The sequence below is a fragment of the Nothobranchius furzeri genome, chromosome 13, assembly GCF_043380555.1.
Source record: "Nothobranchius furzeri strain GRZ-AD chromosome 13, NfurGRZ-RIMD1, whole genome shotgun sequence".
In the NCBI taxonomy this organism is placed as follows: domain Eukaryota; kingdom Metazoa; phylum Chordata; class Actinopteri; order Cyprinodontiformes; family Nothobranchiidae; genus Nothobranchius; species Nothobranchius furzeri.
Window position 1 is genome coordinate 49,360,000 of NC_091753.1, and position 23,247 is coordinate 49,383,246.

Sequence of the window (23,247 nt, forward strand, 5' to 3'; positions counted from 1 at the left end):
CTGTAACGTTTGGGATCACTTGAAGAAGGAGAAGAAACAAATTTATAGAGCGACTCTCAAGATAAAAATCACGTTTACGGGGTAAACTCAACCAGTCCTGACTGCAATGTCTCCTCATCTGAGCAGCTTGCCTCTTACGGTACGGAGAAAAACGCTATAAAACAAGTCCACGCTGTTATAGAAGCTCCAGGAAGCATGAGGTGAAATCTCATAAGACCACCTTGAAAAAGATGCCATCTAAAACGTCAAAGGGCTGCCGAGCTTCAGTCGCTATTGTAAAATTATTTTGTGTGAAAGCAAAGTTTGAAGCATAGATTCATAATTTCTGTTTGCATATCCCTTTGATTCTGTTCCAACTATCTTGCTACTAAAAGAAAAACAATCATTTAGAAATGATAATTAGTATTTTCTTTTTGACCTGCAGACGTTTCGCCCCTTTTTAAACGGTTATTAAAGAGAGAAAATATTTAAATGGTTTATTTTAATTGGTCTCTCGGGAGTGGAGAAGCAGTGCCAGCACACCCTGAAGTTGAAATGACTTTTTCGCTGCATTGCTATCATAATTTCTTTCATGAAGTTGTAAATAACTCTCAGAAGTCTTTTAGCGTGTTAGGGTTTCACCGTTATGTTGCAGTTCATTCAAACTGTGACCTCATCTTCTCGCCGTAAAGACTTCCTTTGGAGCGCATCGCTGCTGGCTGCTTTAGAAGGAGATTTTTATTGATTCGTCGACCTTTCCCCTCGTCTTGATCTCCTCTTGGGTGAAAGCTCACCAAAGGAGAAGGACAAGTGTAAATTTTGCTCGTTGAACAAAAAGCTTTCACCCGGACTCTCCGTTCAACTGTTGTCAGACCTTCACTGGATATGTGGCACCAAAATGGAGTTGTTTTGTTTGATCATGATGAACTCTGTGACTCTAATTAACAGACAAGCAGCAGCTTTCAGATTCAGCTGAGAACGTGTCAAAGTGTCCTTGGACGAGACACTTAACCCTGCTTTTCTCCACGAAACACTCACTGGTATGTGGATTAGAGGACAAAAGCTACATGAGAAAAAAATTTAAATAATTTTTTTTTTCTTCCAAGGAACCAGACTTTAAAGTCATTATTGGAGGTTTTCTTTGGACTTTTGCTGTTTGTACACCCTTTCGGTCCAGTCTTTGTGTCTGACAGCTTATGTGCTGTGTGGGTTTAAAGGACAATGGACAAAACGCAGACAAAGGCTGAAGTGTCAATCCTAAATGAATAGAATCACAACAAACTGATAGATATTCTCATAAAGTCACAGTTTTTTCTTTATGAAATAGAAGAAAAATCCAAAAACAACAGAATTTGAAATGATTCATGAGAGGTTTTTGAGTCATAATTCTCACAGAATCACCAAAATACAAGTTTTGGATGAAGCTAGGAGGACCACATCATCCGCAAAAAGCAGAGACGAGATTCCCCTGCCACCAAACTCGACACACTCCACACCACGGCTGCGCCTAGAAATTCTGTCCATAAAGGTAATGAACAGAACCGGTGACAAAGGGCAGCCCTGGTGGAGTCCAACCCTCACTGGGAACACTGGGACTTACTACCGGCTATGTGGACCAAACTCACGCTCCTCTGGTAAAGGGACTGAATGGCCCTTAACAGAAAGCCACCCACCCCATACTCCTGGAGCGTCCCCCACAGGGTGCCCCTGGAGACACGGTCATAAGCCTTCTCCAAATCCACAAAACACATGTGGATTGGTTGGGCAAACTCCCATGCCCCCTCCATCACACTTGCAAGGGTATAGAGCTGGTCCACAGTTCCACGGCCAGGATGAAAACCACATTGCTCCTCCTCTATCTGAGAATCAACTATCGATCGGACCCTCCTCTCCAGTACCTTGGAGTAGACCTTTCCAGGGAGGCTGAGGAGTGTGATCCCCCTATAGTTGGAACACACCCTCAGGTCACCCTTCTTAAAGATGGGGACCACCAACCCGGTCTGCCACTCCACAGGAATTGCCCCCGATGACCACGCAATGCTGCAGAGACGTGTCAACCATGACAGCCCTACAACATCCATAGCTTTGAGATACCTAGGACAAACCTCATCCACCCCCGGGGCTCCGCCGCTGTGTAGTTGTTTGACTACCTCAGCAACTTATGCCCCCGAGATTGGACAGTCCATCCCCAGGTCTCCCGGCTCTGGTTCCTCCTTGGAATGTGCATAGGTGGGATTGAGGAGCTCCTCAAACTATTCCTTCCACCGTCCGACTATAGCCTCAGTTGACATTAGCAGCTCCCCATCCCCACTGTAAACGGTGTGAGCGAGTTGCTGCCTTCCTCTCCTGAGGCGCCGGACAGTTTGCCAGAACCTCTTTGGAGCCGATCGATAGTCTTTCTCCACGGCCTCACCAAACTCCTCCCACGCCCGAGATTTTGCCTCGGCAACTGCCACTGCTGCACCCCGGTACTTAAAACTTTTTTTAACTCAGAGTTAAAAGAGTTGAAGTACCAAGTAACTCAGAAGTGTTAAAAAAACAACTTCTGGAGTTGATAATTTAACACCAGTGTCAGTGTTAATAACTCTAACACCAACAAAGTCTGGTACCCAAATGTTCTAGTGTAAACGGGCCTATCGTGTAGGGTAATAATGTTTAAAGTGACAGTGTGTATTTTTCCTGGCAGTAGGGGGCAGAAGATACCTAAATCATTGCAAGCAGGCAGTGTTTTTGTGTTGGAGTAAGACCTTACCAACGGATGCCCATTAGGGTCAAAACAACAAGCACATCAGACTCCCCTTCATCACTGGCAACAAGTGAAGAGGTAAATGTGTAAGACAGCAACATTTAAGAATGACAAAAGTTTTGTAACCGTTTGTTACAAATCAGACCTGATTTTTATGGTTATATGTCACGAAGCCACAATTATTGTTCCACAACTGGGCATCATTTCGTTCATTTTCAACATTTTGATGGATATTTCCAGAAATTCATGGTAAAAAATGCACATTGTCTTTTTAACCATTATTCTCAGTAAATTATTGGGGCTAAGATGTAGTCTTCTGAGTGTGAATGATACAGACACTGGTAAGGCAAGGCAGCGTCATTCATATAGCACAATTCAAACACAGGGGCAATTCAATGTGCTTTACATTTAGCATTAGAAGACACAACAAACATGAGAGCACAATAATAAAAATATTCACAGATAAAATTATAATTTAGAGCTAAAAGGTAAGCGTTCTTGGCCCAGTGTTTCGGAACCCTGATCAAGAAATCTGTTGGTCCAAATTACATTCTGTTAAAGAAAAATGAACTACTTATAATTATTATTATTTGGTTCACATTGTCTTGGTTCTTCTCTATATTCTTATCTTGGCTAAAACCCTCAATTCCTTGCAGTTAAATGGTTAATTTATTTAATTGAGTTTATTATGCCTTATTGTCTAAAAGACAGTGACAAGAAATGGTTTTCCTTCCATCAAATCAAGAGGCATTGTTACATTTGCAGCTATGCTCATCTATAAACTGTTATCTGTGTGGGTGTTTCTGCACGTGTGGAAGATATGCCTAATTATATTGGTGGAAAACTACTCAAAGGAAAAAATGATATGAAAACTGAACTGATCTGGCCTTGTAATCAGCCCAGCGACCATTCTGCTGCTCCGGCTTCCTCGCTGACAGCAGGGGTTTAATAAGATGCTCCGTTACTGACCAGAGCAGCAATTAGTCATTCCAGAGCAGAGATGGAAAGGTGCAGCCGTAAAGCATGTGACACTGGGACTTGAGCGGAGCAGATTTCCCCCCGCCACGCAGACACAGGCATCAGTTGCAAATCCTCTTTATTCTCCCATAAATCCCCACGGCTGTGCACATCCTGTCAGGACGTCGGTGTGGGCATGTCAGCGCTCTCTGATGAAGCTGCGAGCAGGGAGAGCTCTGCAGAAGATATGGACACCAGCCAGCCAAATTATACACATAATCAAATTCTACTTCATTCAAGTGCGAGGCCACAATGGCCGCTGTAATAATACCGTCTCGCATTTGGAGGTTTGCGTCCTTCTTTAAGCAGTCTGTTATTATAAATGCAAAAACAGTACGCAGAGCATGGGCAGTCGCAAAGGAAACTTAATCCTGGATTTGTTGAAGTGCTGAATGACAAACTAATCCACACATTAAGAGGGATAAATGGCAGCATTTTTAATTTAAGCAAAACAGAAATTGGGGTTAGATGCAAAACTGTCTCTGAAAGTTAAAACTTCCCTTTTTCCAAATATTTCTTTAAATACTGCAAGATTTTCTGTGGTCAGTTAGCCTACATTATGTGTTTTAAAGGCTTCTCAGCTACTGATTAGGAAATTGAGGCTAACAGGGAGCCTAAGTCTCCTCCCTATCCGGTCGGCTCATGGGTCCCCAGAAGAACGAAAAAATAAATGTGTTTCAATGGGGCTAAAAACACTATTTTCTAATCCACTTTGCCTTACACCCTGAATCGCACAAATGTTGTACTGCAATTTACAGTGGGGCAAAAAAGTATTTAGTCAGCCACCGATTGTGCAAGTTCTCCCACTTAAAATGATGATAGAGATCAGTAATTCACATCATAGGTACACTTCAACTGTGAGAGACAGAATGTGAAAAAAAATCCATGAATGCACATGGCAGGATTTTTAAAGAATTTATTTCTGTCATCATTTTAAGTGGGAGAACTTGCACAATCGGTAGCTGACTAAATACTTTTTTGCCCCACTGTATATGAAACGTAATGATGGGTGGTTTGACCATGCCAGTCACGTTCTTTGAGATTTATCAGCTTGTAAAAGTTGCTAATTAGAATGACTATTCAATTAAATTCAAGTTTATTTATATAGTGCCAAATCATGACAAGAGTCATCTCAAGGCACTTCACACAGTAAACATTCCAATACAGGTCAGTTCATTAAGCCAATCAGTAAAAAAGTTTCTAGGGATGGACAATATATTGGCATCAATGTCCGTATTGGCCGACGTTGGTCATTTTTTAACATATCGGTATTGGTTCGATAAATAAAACCGGGCCGATATTAACAACCGATATTTTTTTCCATCTCAGCTTCATTTGTTTGCCTGTTTGAGGGTGAGGGGGTGATGTGTAATTTAGTCATTTGAACAGTGAATGAAATCATCTCAGAATCGTAAATGTGTGTGTTGTGTGTACATAATGTAAATCCAGCTTTAATAATTTTCATTCTATACAACATCTCCTGATTTTAGAAGTATTAATGACAGTATATCGGTATCAGCAAATATTGGTCATCGGCCATAACAGTGATCTTAATACCGGATGTCGGTATCGGCTCAAACATTTCATACCGGTGCATCACTAAAAGTTTCTTATATAAGGAACCCAGCGAATTGCATCGAGTCACTGACTAGTGTCAATGTATTTACAGCAGTCCTCATACTAAGCAAGCATTTAGCGACAGTGGAGAGGAAAACTCAATTTTAACAAGAAGAACCCTCCAGAGGATCCTGGCTCAGTTTAAGCAGCCATCCACCACGACTCACTGGGGATCGAGAAGACAGAGCGCGCGCGCGCACACACACACACACACACACACACACACACACACACACACACACACACACAACATATATACCAAGTAATATTTCTATGGTTACATTGTGATTTCTTAGTAAATATTCTATTTAGTCAGAGATCAACTTTATTGTATTTATCCTAGTGAATCTATAATTTAACTGGTATACTAGTAGTAGCACATTCAATGTCAAAGAAAGTAAAATGTTATCAGGAGAGGGAGAATGTTTAAGGGGTTAGCAGCAGTGTTCAAGCCGATGACCCCCTCCATGAGGCTACCACAGCTCAGCAGAACATCATTATAGCTTCTTCTGGGGCGAAAAACACTTAGAGAAAAAATAAAGTTAACAGCTGAAATAGCAGGAAATAGTACAGTTAAAGAGCAGATTGTAGAAGAAAGTAGTTGAGTGTGGAAAGTGGTCAGTGTGTCCTCCAGCAGTCTAAGCCTATAGCAGCATAACTACAGAGATAACTCTGGATAACCTAGCCTTTTTAGATGGAGACCCATGGTCCAGAAGTAGATGGGCGTGACTTCGGCTCCCTATGGTCAATAAAAAATGTTTTGCCATTTTTTTGATCTGCTAATATGATGAATCTTGTTTTGTTTTTTTTTGTTTTTTTGTCTAAACGTGATCTGTCACACAGAGTTTTGCGTGCTCAACATGAATTAAGTCCTCTAACCTTTTACCTGCATTAGTCGCCAAAAGAAAATAAACGAGGAAATTCTCGGGTCAGAACAAGCCAGTCAGATCTACATCTTTCTGTAAAATAGCATTCAGGAACTTTCTTCAGGCTGTCGTTCATTTAGCTTCCAGGAGGGAGCATCTTGGCTAGTAGAAGCTAACTGTTAACATTAGCAACTCTACAACACAGCAGAACCCCTTCAGGCTTCTGTTAGTTGTAGAGATAAAACATCAGCTTTGCAATGCTGATTGTAGTCAGTGGAAGTTGCACTGCTGTTAGCCAATCAGAGGCGAGATGTAGGCATGTGTAGGAATATTAATAATTATGACTTGAAATCCTGCTGTTTTCAGCCCCTCAGTCCCCAGGCTAAATTCTACCTCCAGAAACAGAACGCCAGAGCTTTTTCCCCTCAGAAAACAACTCACCAGTCATGCTAAGTCATTAATAGATAGTGTAGCCCCACTTTAAAGTAAGTGCATCGGTTCATGAGATATTTTGCTGAAGAGGACAAAACCAATATCTTCCATAATAAAAAGACACAAACACGATGTTTTCAGCCACTGCAGTGGTCTTTTTCAGCGTGTTCACCAAAAGCAACAGCAGTGGTGAGCCTTCTGTCACCACGGTGCTAAATAGTCGGAGTTCCAGAACTCCCAATGGATAATAATTCTGTCTGAGAAAACTCCTGATTTTACATCTATATCACTAATAGAATAATAGATGCATCTTAGGTGTGCTCATGCTGTGTCGTGGTTCTAATTCCATGCTGTAGTTCTTTTTTAAAACACAGAGCAGTTTCGTTACCTGTTTTGTCGCTATGTATCGTCTGCGGCTGCAGACTTCCTCAGGCTGACGCTGATGGTGGCGTCACTTCCTTCTCCGTTTATCCGCGGGCAGCAGAGGACGTTGTCGCCCTCTGCTGCCCGCTCTCCCCTCTCCGACGGTGCAGTCCCATGCGCAGTCCAACGTATAAACTCCATCGTCCCAGTCAGGGCTGGACTGGGACAAAAATTCAGCCCGGGCATTTTGACTGGAGACCGGCCCATCACCTGTTTTTTTTGGAAAAGACATTAAGCCTTACGCTGTTTCTGACACACACCTACGTACACTTTCTTATTGGTAGTATTTATGTATCAATCTAATAAACGTAAACCTACACCATCCTTCCTATCCTGGTATTCTAAAAAGTAGGGTTGGGGGTAACTGATTATTTTTAAAATGATTATTCTGACGATTATTTTATCGAATAGTCGACTATTCTAATGACTATTTAGATAATTAATCTAGCGATTACTTTTCTATTGCACAATTACTAAAAACCAAAAAATTCTCAAATAAATTCCTCCAAAAAATTGATAAGTTGTTACTGTAAGAGAATAAACACTACAGGCCTTCCATTTTGTATAACACTGCTTTTATTGTGTTGTGGTTGTTTATGTTCTGGTGACGTGTAGAACTTGGGAGTGCAGGCTGCTGCCTGAGAGGTGGTTGGAGACGGAGTGTCTCCATGCTGCTTTGATTTGTTCACTTATGTGCATGAGGCAAGTGGTGTTACGACCCTTCCTGGGGAGTCATGTGTTTCTCCTATTTTAACTGTAAATCCTTCTAGCTGTTATAACAAGAAACAGATATTCGGACGGAATATTTTCATGTTTATTCGAATATGATTGTGGAACACACCCAGCATCATAATAAATGAAGTAATGTTTATGCCAATTTAAGCCTTTATGGGTGACCAGGACTCTGTGATCAATTTTTGGCAAGGGAAATTATCATTTGTTGCCATTTTTGAGGTGTTTATGAATGTGGAAGACACCCAGCATCCTGTGATGGCACTAATAACATCAAGAGATAATAAATAAAGTAATATTTAGGTAAATGTAACCCTTTACACGTGACCAGGACACTGTAATCAATTTTTGGCAAGGGAAATTATTTTCTTTTTTTTTTTTCTTTTTTTTTTGTGCCATTTTTGGGGTGTTTTTGATGACACAGTAGGCAGTATGAGTACAGTAACATCAACAGATAAAACATAAAACCCTTATTTGGTCAATTTTAGCCTCCATGAAAATCTTAGCAATTCGATCACTTTTTGGCAAGTAAAATGCCATTTTAGTTGTCTACAATTAAATCATCAATAAAGAATTTAAAGATATTTTGAGGCATTTCTTATAGGTAAATGGGAGGGTGTAGTCTATTTGGCAAGTGACAATCTTAATTTTATGTGCTGAAGTGCTTTTATCTTGTTACTTTTAAATAGAGCAACGTAATGTATAGATAGTAACCTACACAGTGTCATTAAAGCCAAAGCTTGATCATTTTAAATACTTTTTTTCAAGTAAAAATGTGCCCCAAACTAGTTAACTGTGGCTCCATGTCAAGTGGACTAAAGAAAGGAAGGGGAAAAAATTAAATCGCTGGAGAATTGTTTATTTCCATTTATACAACGTTTACATTCAATACAGGGTGCCATTTTACAATGTTTATTTATTTTTTTAGTATCAAGGCTGTAACATAAAGAAAGCCAGTTCTTATCACAAAGTTTGTGGCACAAACCATCTTTCAATCGCAAATATTGCAAAAAGGATTAATATATCCTCATTGTGAACGTTTAAGACAAATAGCAACACTTAAAACAACTTCCGAACTGGAAAAACTAATGTGGCAAGGTGCAGAAAGGAGTGCCCGGGCGGGATTCGATCCCCAGACTCCCGGATGAGAGTCATACGCTCTAACCAGTCAGCCAAAGGGGGCATCTCCTTAACCAAGTAGCCAGGGCGCATCATCAATCGGGACATTGTGGACGCTCACACTGCCACATCTTCCTCCCTCTTTCCACAAGCACGTCCTCGTGCTCCCGCGCAGGGTGCCACAAACACTGCCACACTAATATCCGCGATAAACATCTGTTTAAGTACCGGAAGAGGTTATCTTTGCTTTCTGAATGTCCATATTGCTAGATATGCTGAGTTTTAGGGCGAAATCCTGGGGAATTTTGTCTAGAAATGCAATTACCTAACCATGCGCGATCCCGCGGTGGCTAATCATTTTTTGGCAGCGAGTCAATTTATGGCACAACACCGGCTCGGGTTTCTCCTCCTCCTCCCTCTTTTCTTCTCCAACCTGTCGCTGGGCTGAGGCTCCATCACTTCCTAAATTGATTTTACTTGAACCTTCACTACCAAACAACTGTGAGATTTTAACACATGTGCCAGCATCAGCCTGAAGGGCCAGTTTCTTTTTTAGTCGAATTTTCTCCGCTCCTCCTTTCCGTTTTTTGTTCTCCATTTTGTAAAGCTCGTCTGTCTGTTTACTGAGATTCACAAACAACTGGCGGGTGCATCAGACCTCTGGCTATTGGTCCAGCCCAGAGTGTATTATTACCAATTGGCCAATCCACCAACTTTTACGAGGCGTCGCGTGGGGCGGCGCGGACAAGTTGTCCGCAACAACTAGAGGCCAGGAAAAAAAAAAAAAAACAGACTCCGGCCCATAAAAGATGAAAGGGTCGGCCCAGCGGGCAGTTGCCCGCTATGCCCTATGGTCAGTCCAGCGCTGGTCCCAGTTCATTGTCCCACAATCACGTCTCCTTATCTCGATTGCTTCTTTAATCCATCTTTTGTTTTTCTGTTGTTCGGTGTTTATGATCCTTGTGTTGTCCCAGTCCATTATATGGTTTTCTCTTGTGCAGTGATCTGTTACGGCTGACTTCTTTATTGTACTTTTTGCTTCTTCTTTTGCTGCTCTTGTGTGTTTTCGACTTGCCTCTTTCTCACACTCCTTTCTATGTTCTATTGTTCGTGTGTTGAGTTGGCATCCGGTTTCTCCTATGTATGTTTTATTGCAAAGTTTGCATGGGATTTCGGGATTAAATGTGGAGTCATGTGCTCAGAACCGTGGTCGAGTACCTGCTGCCACTCCTGGTTCCCTCGCGTCGCTCCTGCGGTTTTCGTCCCACTTCCTGGTCCACGCCTGCAGGGTCTATTCCTGCAGGTCCTCCACACGGCAGTTCCTGCTGGGTATGGCATGGTACAAGAGGCTTTTGTGAGTGGATGAGTTGTTTTGTTGTCATGGATACAACTCAAGCTGGCAAATCTGCATCTGTAGCCATTAATTTCTAATAATTAACTGAACAGAGAGGTGTTTTTATTCAACACATTCTCATTCCCAGCGCGTCAAAAACAAACGCTTGGTCAGCCACCCTCCGCCTCAGACCCCTGACGCCAAAAGTGCCCTTTTTCGTTACTTATGTGCGAAAAGGGGTTTTTCCCTTTTCTGACTGCAGATCCCAATGCAGCGTTACGCTGACTCGATGGGATGTCCGCAGCCAGGGCACCAAACAAGCTCATCGTACCTCACCCTAACCTTATCCTCTTATTTAACCTTCACCTCACCCCTATCCTAACCTTAACCATCTTGCTAGCGAACACGTTAGTGATGTGTCGGTCGCTCTAAAAGCCGGCTTTATGAAGTGAACGGCTGGAGCCACCTTGTCAATGGTCGGGTTTGGACCGAGCCAACGCGAGGGGGAGGTTTCAACTACCACGGTGGAGGTTAAAAGTAGAGGGTATTTGTAACCTCCCCCTCGCCAGATGGTATGTTCTAACGTTCCCCTTGGGCGGCAAATACGAAAATTGACAGTCAGAATGCGTGGGAAACAAACGCTTGATCACAGTGAGAGTAACGTTTCAGGTAGCAAGAGGGTTAAGGTTAGGATGAGGGAGAGGGGAAGGTTATAAATAGTGAAACGTTATGGTTTAGGTGCGGTTCGGTGCCGCATCAGCGGATATCCCATCACGTCAGTTTTATGCTGCATTGGGATCTGCACTTAGAAAAGGGAAAAACCCCTTTTCGCACATAAGTAACGAAAAAGGGCACTTTTGGCGTCAGGGGGTCTGAAGCGGAGGGTGGATGACCAAGCGTTTGTTTTTGACGCGCTGGGAGTGAGAATGTGTTGTTTTATTGCATCAATAAATTTTCAAAAAACATTCTGTGAATTAAAGCATGTAAGCCACTTATTTTCATCTTGATCACATGTATGTTTTAGTTAAACATTAACAACACATATGCTTAATTAGGAAACACCATCTATTTGATCCTCCCACGTTCATTAAGCTGCATCGACTTCTGTGGGGATTAGCTTAGCCGCTGTACTAGCCGCTGTCCTAGCCTCTGTCCTGTCCTGGCTTTAGCTCCACTCCATGACAAAGTCACCAAATAGCCGATAACATCTTGAAGGAATTGGGTCCTGCTGAAATTCTTGCTCTCTGAATCAATAGCTGTTTCCACACATCAACGTCCGACATTTCTGGCAACTGTGTGGACAGTTCGCTCTGGACTTTCCGTGCAGTTGTTGTTCACACGTGTTAATCACAGCAGAGAGCTCTTGCTGCAGAGGGGCTCTTACTGCTGGACATGTTTACAACATGTCAAGAACAGCAGATGAGGCTCCCTGATAACACCGTTTTCTCTTCCTTCCATCAATTCTGAATGAATCCACAGTATTGCCGAGCGAGTGGTGAACCGTCTCCAGTGTGCACATTTTATCGCAGTAAACACTCTGAAAGAGTTATGGTTTAAATAAGTTACTGTTATATTTGGTGATCTTCCACAATTATTAAACTGCTGGCTAGAAAACATTCAGAGCAGATGTTCTCGACATTTGAGGTAAAAAATAAATAAATGAATCAGGAAGGTTTAGTGCCTCTATGGGGTGCTGATTGTACAATTAATAAATAAAAACATAAAACTATTATAAAAATCTAAACAGAGTTCTATTTTGTGTTTAGATTCATGTTTAGGAGGAAAAATATAAAATTAAAAATAGATTTATTTTTAATTTATTTAGAATAAAAAATTAAACATTAAGTTACATCTATATCTCAATCAAAATGTAAATGTGATGATTTTACAGAAAATATTTAACTAAAATTCCAATTCAAACCTGAAATAACCTGCCAAAATAAAAGCATGGTGAAAACATATCCAAGACTGTGAGTCTGTTTACCCACTGATCTTTTTATAAATGTGCAGGTACAATCACGACACAAACACAGATAAATGATTCGTGCTAAAGTTCACTCACACATTCTTATACAAAAATTACTCACAAGCTGGAAAAGAGATCCCAAAATGTTATTTTGAAAGGCTACTTCTGTTGTAGAGCAGTTTAATTGACATATCAGCTGAACAGTCACTTTGTATTTAGTTAAGATTTAGATTTGCATATTTATTATTTACTCTAAATACTGTTAGGTATAAAATTTTATTTTCCTTAATGAATGGAAATAAAAAAATCTTGAGCCGCATTTTTATTTATTTGTAGTACTAAATGCAGCAAAACATAACAGTTAACTGTGTTTATGTGTTGCTTTACAATTACACAATGCATCAAAACTGCCTATTTGATGTGTTGAAAAAATAGTAAGCTGTCAAAACGTTTCCAGTTTAGTGCAGATCTCACAGAAACATTTGTAAAACGTTCTTCATTACAATATAAGTCCACAGGTAGAGGAGACTATTTTCTTTCTCCAACATGAGCAAACTTTTATAAAATGCTACTCACATTTACCATTAAGCAACCAGCAGCATATTCTCACCCTGTCTGACATATTATCCTTACGTGCTGCACTGAATATGTTTGTGTAAATGTGCTCCAGGCTCAGTACTCATGACTACTGACCTTTACATTTAAATCATCTTACAATGCACTTAGGACCTCAGCGTGGCATTTCCAAACACATCTCATAATCGCTTTACAATAAGTTGCGTGCAGCATCAGGACCACAAAATGAATCAAAATGAGCATGGCAACGATGTTTACTGCATGCATGAAGTCATGTTGAATTTTACAAAAAATATATATTTTTTGCAATGAACAAAACTGGTAAATAAAAAACGAGAGTTCAGTTGTGTAGGTAATGCAGGAAACATGAAATGCAGCCAAACATACTGTTGGTTTCTGTTATTGTTTGACTTTTTTTTGTGTGATCGTGTCTTGCTGCTGACTCCTGGTGAATTTGTATGCCTGTTAAATCAAACTCCTTCTCCGGTACTCTGAGGCAGCCAAGACCCTGCATGTTTCCTTCTGGACGTGTCAAACGAAAAGACAGGGGTGAGCAAGGTGAGGTCGGGCGGGGTGGAGGGGAAAAACGGAGGGAAAATGAGACAGGACTGTGCACAGGCTGTTTAGTGGGGAGCATGTTCATTAGCATGGAGCACGGGCCATTTCATCTCGTCTGGGAAAGAGCTGTGCTTTGTGACGTCCTTGATACAGTAAACAAACTGCGCCTTGTACACCCCTGCCTCACACACGACGACAACGGTGCCCTCCGCGATGATTAATACATTTTAAGAGGGCGCTCAAGTGAAACAACAAACTTTTCTTGTTAATTAGTTTCACTGTAGGAATATGTCCAACATCCAGGGAGTGTGCAGCATGAAAAAGGTGTTTTTAGGCCGAGATGGGACTCCGTCGTATTTCGGACCCTTCAATTACGCCTCCACGGCGTTTAGAAATTCTGCCCTCTCAGCTCATCTTATCAAAATCACTCAAGTTCAGAGCGTGACTAGTGAAATTGATGGAAAATTGAGCTGCTCTCTCATGCAGCAAAGAACAGTGCAGCCATTCCCTCACCCATCACTCCCCAATCAGTCCAAATGTGCACAGATATAGACTATTGATAAATGCCTCTGAACTATTCCAGTACTAGAAATTTAAAGGCTTCAGATTTTGCCGTGTTCTTCTTTGGTGCACGGATAAATCTGGCTAAGTGCTGGACAGTGATACTCTCTGACACCTGAGGCAGCCATGTATTTCTTCACATGTGGACACCGGGTGCCAATTTATCTCCAGACGTGTCTCTTTCTGATGATTGAGCTCTATAACTTCCAGAAATGGCCTCTTAAATCACAGCGTATCTTAAAGAGTGTGAATTCTCGCCGAAACTGCAGACACTGTCGACTGTTTCATGGTGAATTAACTGTCTTAAAACATTTTTCAACCATGCTCACTCAAGGATTTCGGGGGCAGCTTTAAAGCGCTGACGATGTTCAGGTAAAACGACGGGTCCAACAGAGTAACATCACACACATCAATCTGAACATGTGACAACCTGCTCAAGCAGTGGATGAAAGGCTTTAATTGTTTGAAATTTTAGGTGTTAAAGCTCCAATACACCTGCTACAAAGGAATAAATCATCTTAAGGATTCTTTAGTTCAAACTGGTGTGTCAGAACAACTGAAGCCCAGTTCACGCGACAAGGTAATCACATCAACTCTTGACCCGATACCGCCCTCCCAAGAATCTTAAGAGCATGCCTGATAACTGTAATGGCTCTAAAGATAATCTTATCGGATATCTTGATGTGTGTGGTGTGTTGAGAGCTCTCACGACTGCTCTAATCATAAATCAGATTGATCAGATGTGTTGGATTATCTTAAACTGATTTTCAAAGATAAACAACTGTTGAATGTGATGTGTAGCCAATCAGAACGTGACAGCATGCAGCACTCTTCCATCTTTCGCTGTATTTACTCGGAAGTCATGTGGAAAATCACGAGATTTCCAGTCTGACCGGAAATGTTTATGTGAGAAATCTATTCATGTGTTTTGTAAGGTTTTTGTCATAATACCACATATCAAATATTGTAAGACCAAAACTATTATATCTGCAGATTTTTTGGTCACCAAGTTTTGCGTCTCGCGTCTTTTGAAAATCGTCCAAAAAGTTGTCGCTCACTGCCTCAGTGGCTCCCTCTCGGACCACCAGGCGACCCCTCCTTTAGGTGCACTTTTCAAACAGGAAGTGTGGGGGTGACTGAACCTTTAAATGTTTTTGTGAAAAGCATGTTGGTTGAAAAGAGATATGGTAATGGGTAAATGGTCTATATTTGATATTGTGCCTTCTAGAGTCCTAGAAACCCCCCAAGGAGCTTTACAACAGTCATTCCTGCTTTCATCCACACATTCACATGCTGGTGGTGATGAGGCAGCCAAGCTGCCAAGTGGCCACAGCTGCCCTGGGGTGCACTAGCGGGGGCCGCTGCCGTGCACTGGTACCACCAGTCCCTCCGGCTACCATCAGCAGGCATCATCCGGCTACTGGACCATCCGCTCTACCTCCCGAGCTACTGCTGCCCTATATGTATACATACACATGTATCTATATTGTAAATGATCCATCACCATTATGTTGACCACTTTCCAACACAAAACAAAGTTTAATTGGCTTTCTTTAAGAGTTTTCATATTTCTGAATATTCTTTTTAAATATTTCAACTTTTTTAGTTTGTCCTTGCCTAAATGCTTTGAGACACGACCAACTAAGTTTGTTTTTGGCAAACTAATAACTAAACCACCCCAGCATTCACAGGAATCTGCATCTCTGTGGACCAGACTTGTAGCACTGTTTCTGGCTAAATGGTTTTTTTTTTTCCTAATGAGAACATTCATTTTAGTCATCGTCCTTTTTCTTGTTTTAGACCCCAGAGCCGGAGAGGGAACACCACCAAAGATTGACCATGCTGTTATTGGGGGAGTGGTTGCTGTTGTGATGTTTGCGATCCTTTGTGCGCTCATAGTTCTTGGTCGATACTTCGCCAGACACAAAGGTAAAACCACCAGAAATACAGTCATACTTGCTTGAACATAAGTTATGAATTTAAATGCTTTTTTTGCAAATGTGCATCGAAGTTGAAGAGATGAGTTAGATAAAGCGTGGTGATAATCTGTCTGTCCTCTTTTTGCAGGAACTTACTTCACACATGAAGCCAAAGGAGCAGACGATGCAGCTGATGCAGACACGGCGATCATTAATGCAGAAGGTGGACACAACAACTCAGACGAGAAGAAGGAGTATTACATCTAAACTGGAGAGAAGGATGGGAGGGGGTGGCGCTGTGGGAGGATTGTGTCCAACTCTGACTGGTGACGAGACAGCTCGGGTTAGAGGGTGGAAGGAAAAAGTCGGAAAGTAGGACTGGCATGGCCACGCGGTGAGAAGAGGTGTTGCTTAGTCTCCTATCTGACCTGCCCTGGACTGCTGGGTCCTATTCTGTACAGTTTAATTGTTTTACAGAAAATTTTGTGCCTTGTTCTATTTTTTTTTTTTTTTGTTGGTTTTGTTGTTTTATTTTTTCTTTCCCATGCTTGTCTGGTTGAATTTTTCTCCTTGATCTTTTGTTGCTTTTGGCTTTCAGAGGAGATAAGATGGGTCTGGTGTTTTGTCTGTTTGTGCTGCAGTTAGCTTTTAGCTCATGTTACCAGATCTGAGAAGCCAGTTCATGCACATTTCTCTCCCTCTTTCTTTCTTTCTTTATTTATTTTTTTGTTTTGGGATCTCCAGAGTTTAGTAAACGAAACACAGTGTCAACTCATGTCTCCCTGCTGGGTCCAAGTCCTGTGGTGCCTGCAAGTTCATCACATTTAAATGCAGGTCTGATTGGTTTCGACGAATCCCTGCTCCGACGGCACACGGTCTCTTCAAACTCATGTTCAACGTTGATTACTTATGTAACCGCTTTGAGTAATCATGCCTATCTTAGAATGTATTCGCTCATAAAACTGAAACAGGAGTTGTGTTATATGTGCTCTAACCAGGCCACAAGCTGCAGCTGACCCTTTAGTGATTTCAAGCCCTGACTTTTACAGCCAGAACTCCTCTGGGACCAGGTTCATAAAGTTTCCTCCATGATGCTTTAAATCACATCAGAATCTGATCGCTTTATTAGCCTGACTGCACGAGTCAAACTCAACAGGCAAGTCGTACATATTTCCATTGTAAAAATGACTCTTTTTAATCCAAATTCAGTGATTATTTCTACAGGCTCTATTTATTGAAAAATAAATGTGCATGGTGCCATTAAACATTTAGTTTATTTGATGAACAATTCTCTGCATCTAACCTGGTACTGCTGGTTTTGTCAGTGTTGCGGAGTGTGCTAATGTTTTATTTTGAAACGTCAATATTTGGTGTCTTTTTCTGCCGTTGATTTCCTCTCTGGCTTATTCTTTACCGTCTCTGTGAGTAGATTACACAGCAGCACATCTGGTTTAATAACACCCTCCGAATGCCCACGATAGACTTAGGCAGCTGCATCTGCACTCAGTTTGATTTTGCAAATCAGAGCTGTTTAGTATTTCAAATAATCATTTACAGGTAATTATGAAAAAGTATTGGAACGTGTTTTTGCTTCTTTTGCTAACAAATCAATCCTGTTGTAATAGCTGGAATCTACGTCCGATTTAATGCATCTGTAAAAGTTATAGGTAACAGCTACTTAGCATTACGACTGAAGGAAGAGACTTATTCAAAAAGGACCTTTATTGGCACATGGAATTTTACATATGAACAGAATCAGAGTCACTGTGTCCTGTTTCCCTTTAAAGACAGTCTGTCAGAATAGTCAGATTATATTATGACGCCAAAAAAGAGGCAGTTGGTTCACTGACCATAAATCCATTTAGATGGTCAACTTTTGGACCAAATGTAAGGAGCATTTGAGTGTAAATATTTAGTAAATATTACTTGAACAATGCTAGGTTTCACAGGTCCAAACTCAAATGTTTAAAGGTGTGGAAAACGTGTTTAATCAATACATTTGCAGTGGTCTCTAGTAAAGATAAATGCCTTGTAAGTCGTACTCGGGGGTGTGGGAGTGCCCAGAAGTGCGTTTCAGCTTGGAGAAGAGAGTAGCATTAGAAAAGGATTTGTAGTCTTGTTCTCTAATATTTTGACATCTCGTCTTTGATTGGATAACAGCAACATGGCTCTACCACTGACTCTGCTTCACAATGTCGATGTTTCATCTCCACCAATAACACAGGCCTGGAAGGGTTGTTCAATGTTGTTGAGTTGCTAATGCTAACAGTTAGCTTCTACTAGCCTACACATTCTCTGTTTCCTGGATGCTAAACCAACAACAGCATTCTCTGTCATGGGTCAAGATGAGTGAGTCCATGAATATTAAGTGAGAGTGTGACGTAGCTCTGTCAGGATTTTTAAATCCTAGAGATTCACCGTCCGTTTTCTGTCAGAAGCTAACACAGAAGATAGGTGTAGGAGACTATTTTCATGTTCAACTTGAATGAAAAAATCAGAGTGGCTGATTATAATCAGAAATAATAAAGAATGTTTTTCAGTGTTCCACACCTTTAACACAATTTTTATCTGATTATCTAATTATTCAGCTCAAAAATGTTAACCAAACCTGTTTTACCGTAAATCCTCTAATACAGGCCGGTATTCAATTAAAGGCCGGGTCTCCAATTCTGGCCGGTGTCTGAGTCAGCGGAGGCAAATAATGGCCGGTCTCTTGGGTGGAATGTGGTAACAAGCAAGTACGAGCGTCCCAGCGGCAGGGTTATAGTCCCCAAATCAACCAGCAGGAGGCAGTAGAAGTTCACGCAGACCTTTCTTAGGCCTTTTCTTCAAGGCTTTGTAACGCTACAGACACGATCCTCTATCACGCTCCTACCACACAGAGTCACGGTGTCAGTTAACCATGCTAATTCAACCCGCTCCACAGAACACACATCACCTTCACTGTGGCTTACACAACACTCACACAACACGCAAATCAGCACATAGGAACTAGCAGAACGATAGGAAACACATATAACACAATACCCAGAATGCACCTGGCTTACAACCCCAGCCAGGTCATTACACTATCAAGTTCAAAGAGAACGTGCTGATTATGCTGCAGAACACTCTGGGGAGCAGCAGTAGGGGGTGTATGAACTACAGCAATCCCTCGTTTATCGCGGTAGATGCGTTCCAGACCTGGCCGCGATAGGTGAAAATCCGCGAAGTAGGGACTCCCAGCATGCCCCTCGCGGGGATTCCCTTCACGTCGCACCTACGTCACAAACCGTGGCTATAAACGGAAGTCGCCTTTCCAGCTCACCACTCAGTCATCGTTTCTTCAGATTCACGATCAGAGTTTCCAACCTACCGATCAATCCAACGAACTATCAGCTCATAGTAAGTTATCTTACTTACTTCTGGAAAGCCCGGCATTTCCGTGTCACTTTGTTGACGCTCGAACGCTCGGGGGTTTCCTAGAGCACCGACGCTATCACTTCCGCGTCTGTGAAACCACGCTCCCTATTGAATTATCGTATGATCAGATTCTCTTTTTGGGGGTAAAACTCAAGTGCCAGACCGTAGGTACTGACACGCGATCGTTCATGTCGGTTCATTTCCTTTAATGTTTTCTGTCTTTTATTTGCGCCTGATGTGTATCGCTGCTGTGGAGCGGGGCGCATCAACTTGTCCTCCGACACACAGATCACAGCAGGGAGCGCTCAGCTGTTTTCGCGGTCGGTAGATCTGCCTCCTGAGCACGGCCACAGTAACAATCAGGTGTCGCCACCTCAAAAACTAATTTAACACGCGATCGTTCATGTCAGTTCATTTCCTTTAATGTTTTCTGTCTTTTATTTGCGCCTGATGTGTTTCGCTGCATGCTGTGGAGCGGGACGCTGCGCTTATCACCTTGTCCTCCGACGCACTGATCACTGATACAGCCGCCAAACAGCAAGCGCTCCGCTGTTTTTGCGGTCGGTAGATCTTTTAGAACTGCAGTTCAAAGGTAACTCATGAGGTGAATATATATGAACCCAGGTAGCAGTTTTTCTTTAGGATTGAGAGGAGATGCAGGAAGATAATAAACAGACAGGACAGAAAAATAGTCAAATAAAAACAAGTTAGTTTTTGTACCTGCTGTTGCAACAAACAGACACCATTGAAGGTAATCAGAAGTGAGGAACAGAAAATGAATTAATTATTTTAATGTTTAGAGCAGCAGGAACTCCGAGAGGCTGCAGGCGCATCAGTGAGTTTGCGGTGCTGCGCAGGGGGAGGGGGGAGAGGGCTGAAGCAGGAACTACCGTTGTTAAAAGAAATGTGTTTAACTTTGAAAATGTGGGCGCACTTTTAATTGTCAAAAACTCCAGCGAACCATTAGTTCATTTTGCTCAAATAGAAATAGAGGCCTGCCTCTAATACTGGCCCTCCTTCCAATAAAGGCCTGGAGCTTGATGAGCTTGAGTCAAATACAGGCCCGGGCCTGTATTAGAGGATTTACGGTAATTGTTTTTCTAGACTTAACTTTGTGTTGTGCCCATGAGACGCTACTAGATTACTTTTATTCATGTATAAAGTATCAATAACAAATTTACAGATGGCTCAGAAGATTTTTTTCTTTTAATATTAATTTTTTTTATGCCCTCGCCTGTATATAAGGTTAAAAAATTCAGTCACAGCAAATCTCTTCAAACATTCCATCTTAGGGCCAGCTTTGAATTTCTCTAAGGTCAAAAGAGAAATCTAAAATATCTGTATACAATTTAAGAATTCAGCTCTCTCTCTCTCTCTCATGTCGCAGCTTCAAACCTTCACAATAAAGCTATTTGGTGCTGCTAATTTCTCTTTCTCCACCGACCCAAATGGACGACGTGAATTCTTGACTCATAGCTCAGATAAAAAAATTAAATAAAAACTTCTTGGTAATTTGCAAGAGAATATATACCGTAGATATATTTACCAATACAATTAGAAAATCATAAAAATAAAAAAAACATACCTGGACTGGTAAATAGAAAATGGGTAGCCACTGCCTTAAAATGTTGATACTTAAAAAGGGGGAAAACATGAAGGACGTAGTTTTAGTGCCTTCTACAATCTTTGAGGCATATGGTTAGACTCCAACAGTATATCTTGTACATATGTCTGGTCTTTCAGGCCAATAATCAGCCAAGTTGTCTGTAATCAAACACCCATAGACTTACATACCAGGTAGGATCTCCTAAATATAGACAATATTTAGCTCAGTCTCAAAGGAGGGGATTTCTTTGTCTATTCAGGGAGGTGTTTGCCACAACTCAGTTGAGACAAAAAAAATAGTTTGGCTGGAATTTTGGTAACACTTTATAACAAGGGTCCCTTTATTAATGTTACTTAATCATTATTAAGAATTAATAAACTATTGAGTACAGTATTAGCAATTGCATGATGCATAACTAAGCAAATACCCCCTCGGCCCATTTTCCTAACCTTAAGGACACTTAGGAACGTTAATAAAGGGACTCTATTAAGCTTTGATTAATAATGCAACAATTAATGTTTAAAAATGTAAAGTGTTACCAGAATTTATTTTCCTAACCAGATTCACAGCATTTGATTTTTATTAGGATATTTCCAGGGTAAGGCTATAATACAGCGATTACGGCTATAATATTAATAACCTAGAAATTTTTTTTTTATTTAAGTGAGGATTGTAGAAATATGCTGTCATGGAAATAACAATAAGCATGACAACTATTCTGGGCTTTGATATTCATATTTTCATATTTAAAAAAGGTAATTAATGCTTTTAATGGTTTCTCCTAAAAAATGTTTCAAAAAATGGACAATTTTTGTTTTTGGGGCGGGGTGGGGGGACATATTTAGTATGTTTTTTTTTCTTTGCTCTCTCAGGTTTATGAGTGTTAATAGTTGTGTTTTTTTGCATCTCAGGTAGAATGCAAACTTTAAGCCCCGAGTATATATTGTAGATCCACAGCTAACTAAAAAGAAATCACAAGGTGTACATGGTTTTTCCTCTCAGTTGTACATGTTTCTGTGTTTAATATGGTGCACTGTTAACAGTAAATGTTAATTATTTTGCATAGAACTAGTTCACAAAGACAACTAGATTTGTTAAGCAGACGAAACCGATGTACAGTCAGTGTTAACGAAATCACTACGATGTTGATGAAACGTCTTCTTCCACAGTCACATCTCGCTCATACGGTATTGGTTATTTAGTAATTATTATAGGATGTGATCACAGCCAGTCAGTCCAGTTCGCATTCCACTGACCCACACATTACTTTCCATAATCGAAGATGGTGTATTTACTGTGACATGAAGTTTATTGAATGATCTGTAACTTCTTGGATATTTGGATTCAATTTAATTTCCCTTTAGGGTGGGAGGGTGAGAGGCAGGGACGGGGGAAGCCTTTGGGTTTTTTTGGATCTTAAGGACTTTTCCGGTGACATTTTATTTCTTTGTGTAGTGAAGAGGATGTTTCTCACATGACCATACATATTTTGTATTGGTTCGCACCAACATTTTTACAAAAGGAAAAAAAAATCAGAAGAGTACTTGTCTTAATAAAAAGATATCAATGTTTAAAGTGGTGTGTCTTTGTGACTTGATCAAATAAAAGGTGGTTTTGCTTTGCTGTTCTCACCAAGACAAAAAAAAATAATTTATTCAAGTGCCTATTTTCCCAGGTGATGGGGCTGTTCATACCTAAATCATTGCAAACAATCTGTATTATCATGTTTGAGTAAAACCTTACCAACAGATGGCCATCAGGGTCAAAAATCCCTGGGAGCACAATTTTCAAATGTATCTAACTTCCGTATTGACCCGAATATAGTACGAGGTTTTTTTCCATCAAAAATAAATTTAAATGTAGGGTCTTATAATCGTAGTCTAAAGCTTGATTTATACTTCTCCGTGAGCTCCGCAACGGAGAGGCACACACGGAGTATCGGAAAGGTTTTCACATTCCAACTTCTGTTCAGGCAGCAGGGCGTTGCAAAACAATTCCCTTCCAGGACAAAAGAGGACATAGTGTTTTTCTGTGGTTTCCTGCCACCATAACACTCATGTGTCCAGTCCCCAATAGTGTATTTACTAATGTGTTTATATTATTTTTTTAAATGAATCTAATTAATTAGAGGTTTTGTAATTAATCACATTTTAATCATTCATGAAAATTTGACACCAAACAATTTTTATAAAAAAATAAGAAGGCAGAGAATCAAACGCTAGACAAGGATATTATTTTGGTTAAGTCAAGCGCTTAATTTCTGGAAAAAAAAAAAAAAAACAATGCTTTTTAATTATTCAACAAGAGGCCAACAAGATGGAGGAACTCCAAGCCCTTTCAAGGACTCAGCCAGAGTTTCGGCAGTTTCGGAACCGCTGGAGGAGATAATGCAAAG

The 23,247-nt window shown here is 40.9% G+C and overlaps 1 protein-coding gene across 3 annotated transcripts in view; it reads left to right on the top strand.

Annotated features, from left to right (window-relative positions):
• cadm1b (cell adhesion molecule 1b) overlaps positions 1 to 22,427 on the top strand; it is a 274,258-nt gene extending 251,831 nt beyond the window's left edge. For all 3 annotated transcript variants that reach the window (XM_054742548.2, XM_054742550.2, XM_054742549.2), the window contains 2 exons: positions 15,726 to 15,854; positions 15,993 to 22,427. In XM_054742548.2, coding sequence (XP_054598523.1) covers positions 15,726 to 15,854; positions 15,993 to 16,111 — 248 coding nt within the window. In that variant the 3' untranslated portion in view covers positions 16,112 to 22,427. The remainder of the gene's footprint in view (positions 1 to 15,725; positions 15,855 to 15,992) is intronic.
• The last annotated feature ends 820 nt before the right edge of the window (positions 22,428 to 23,247 follow it).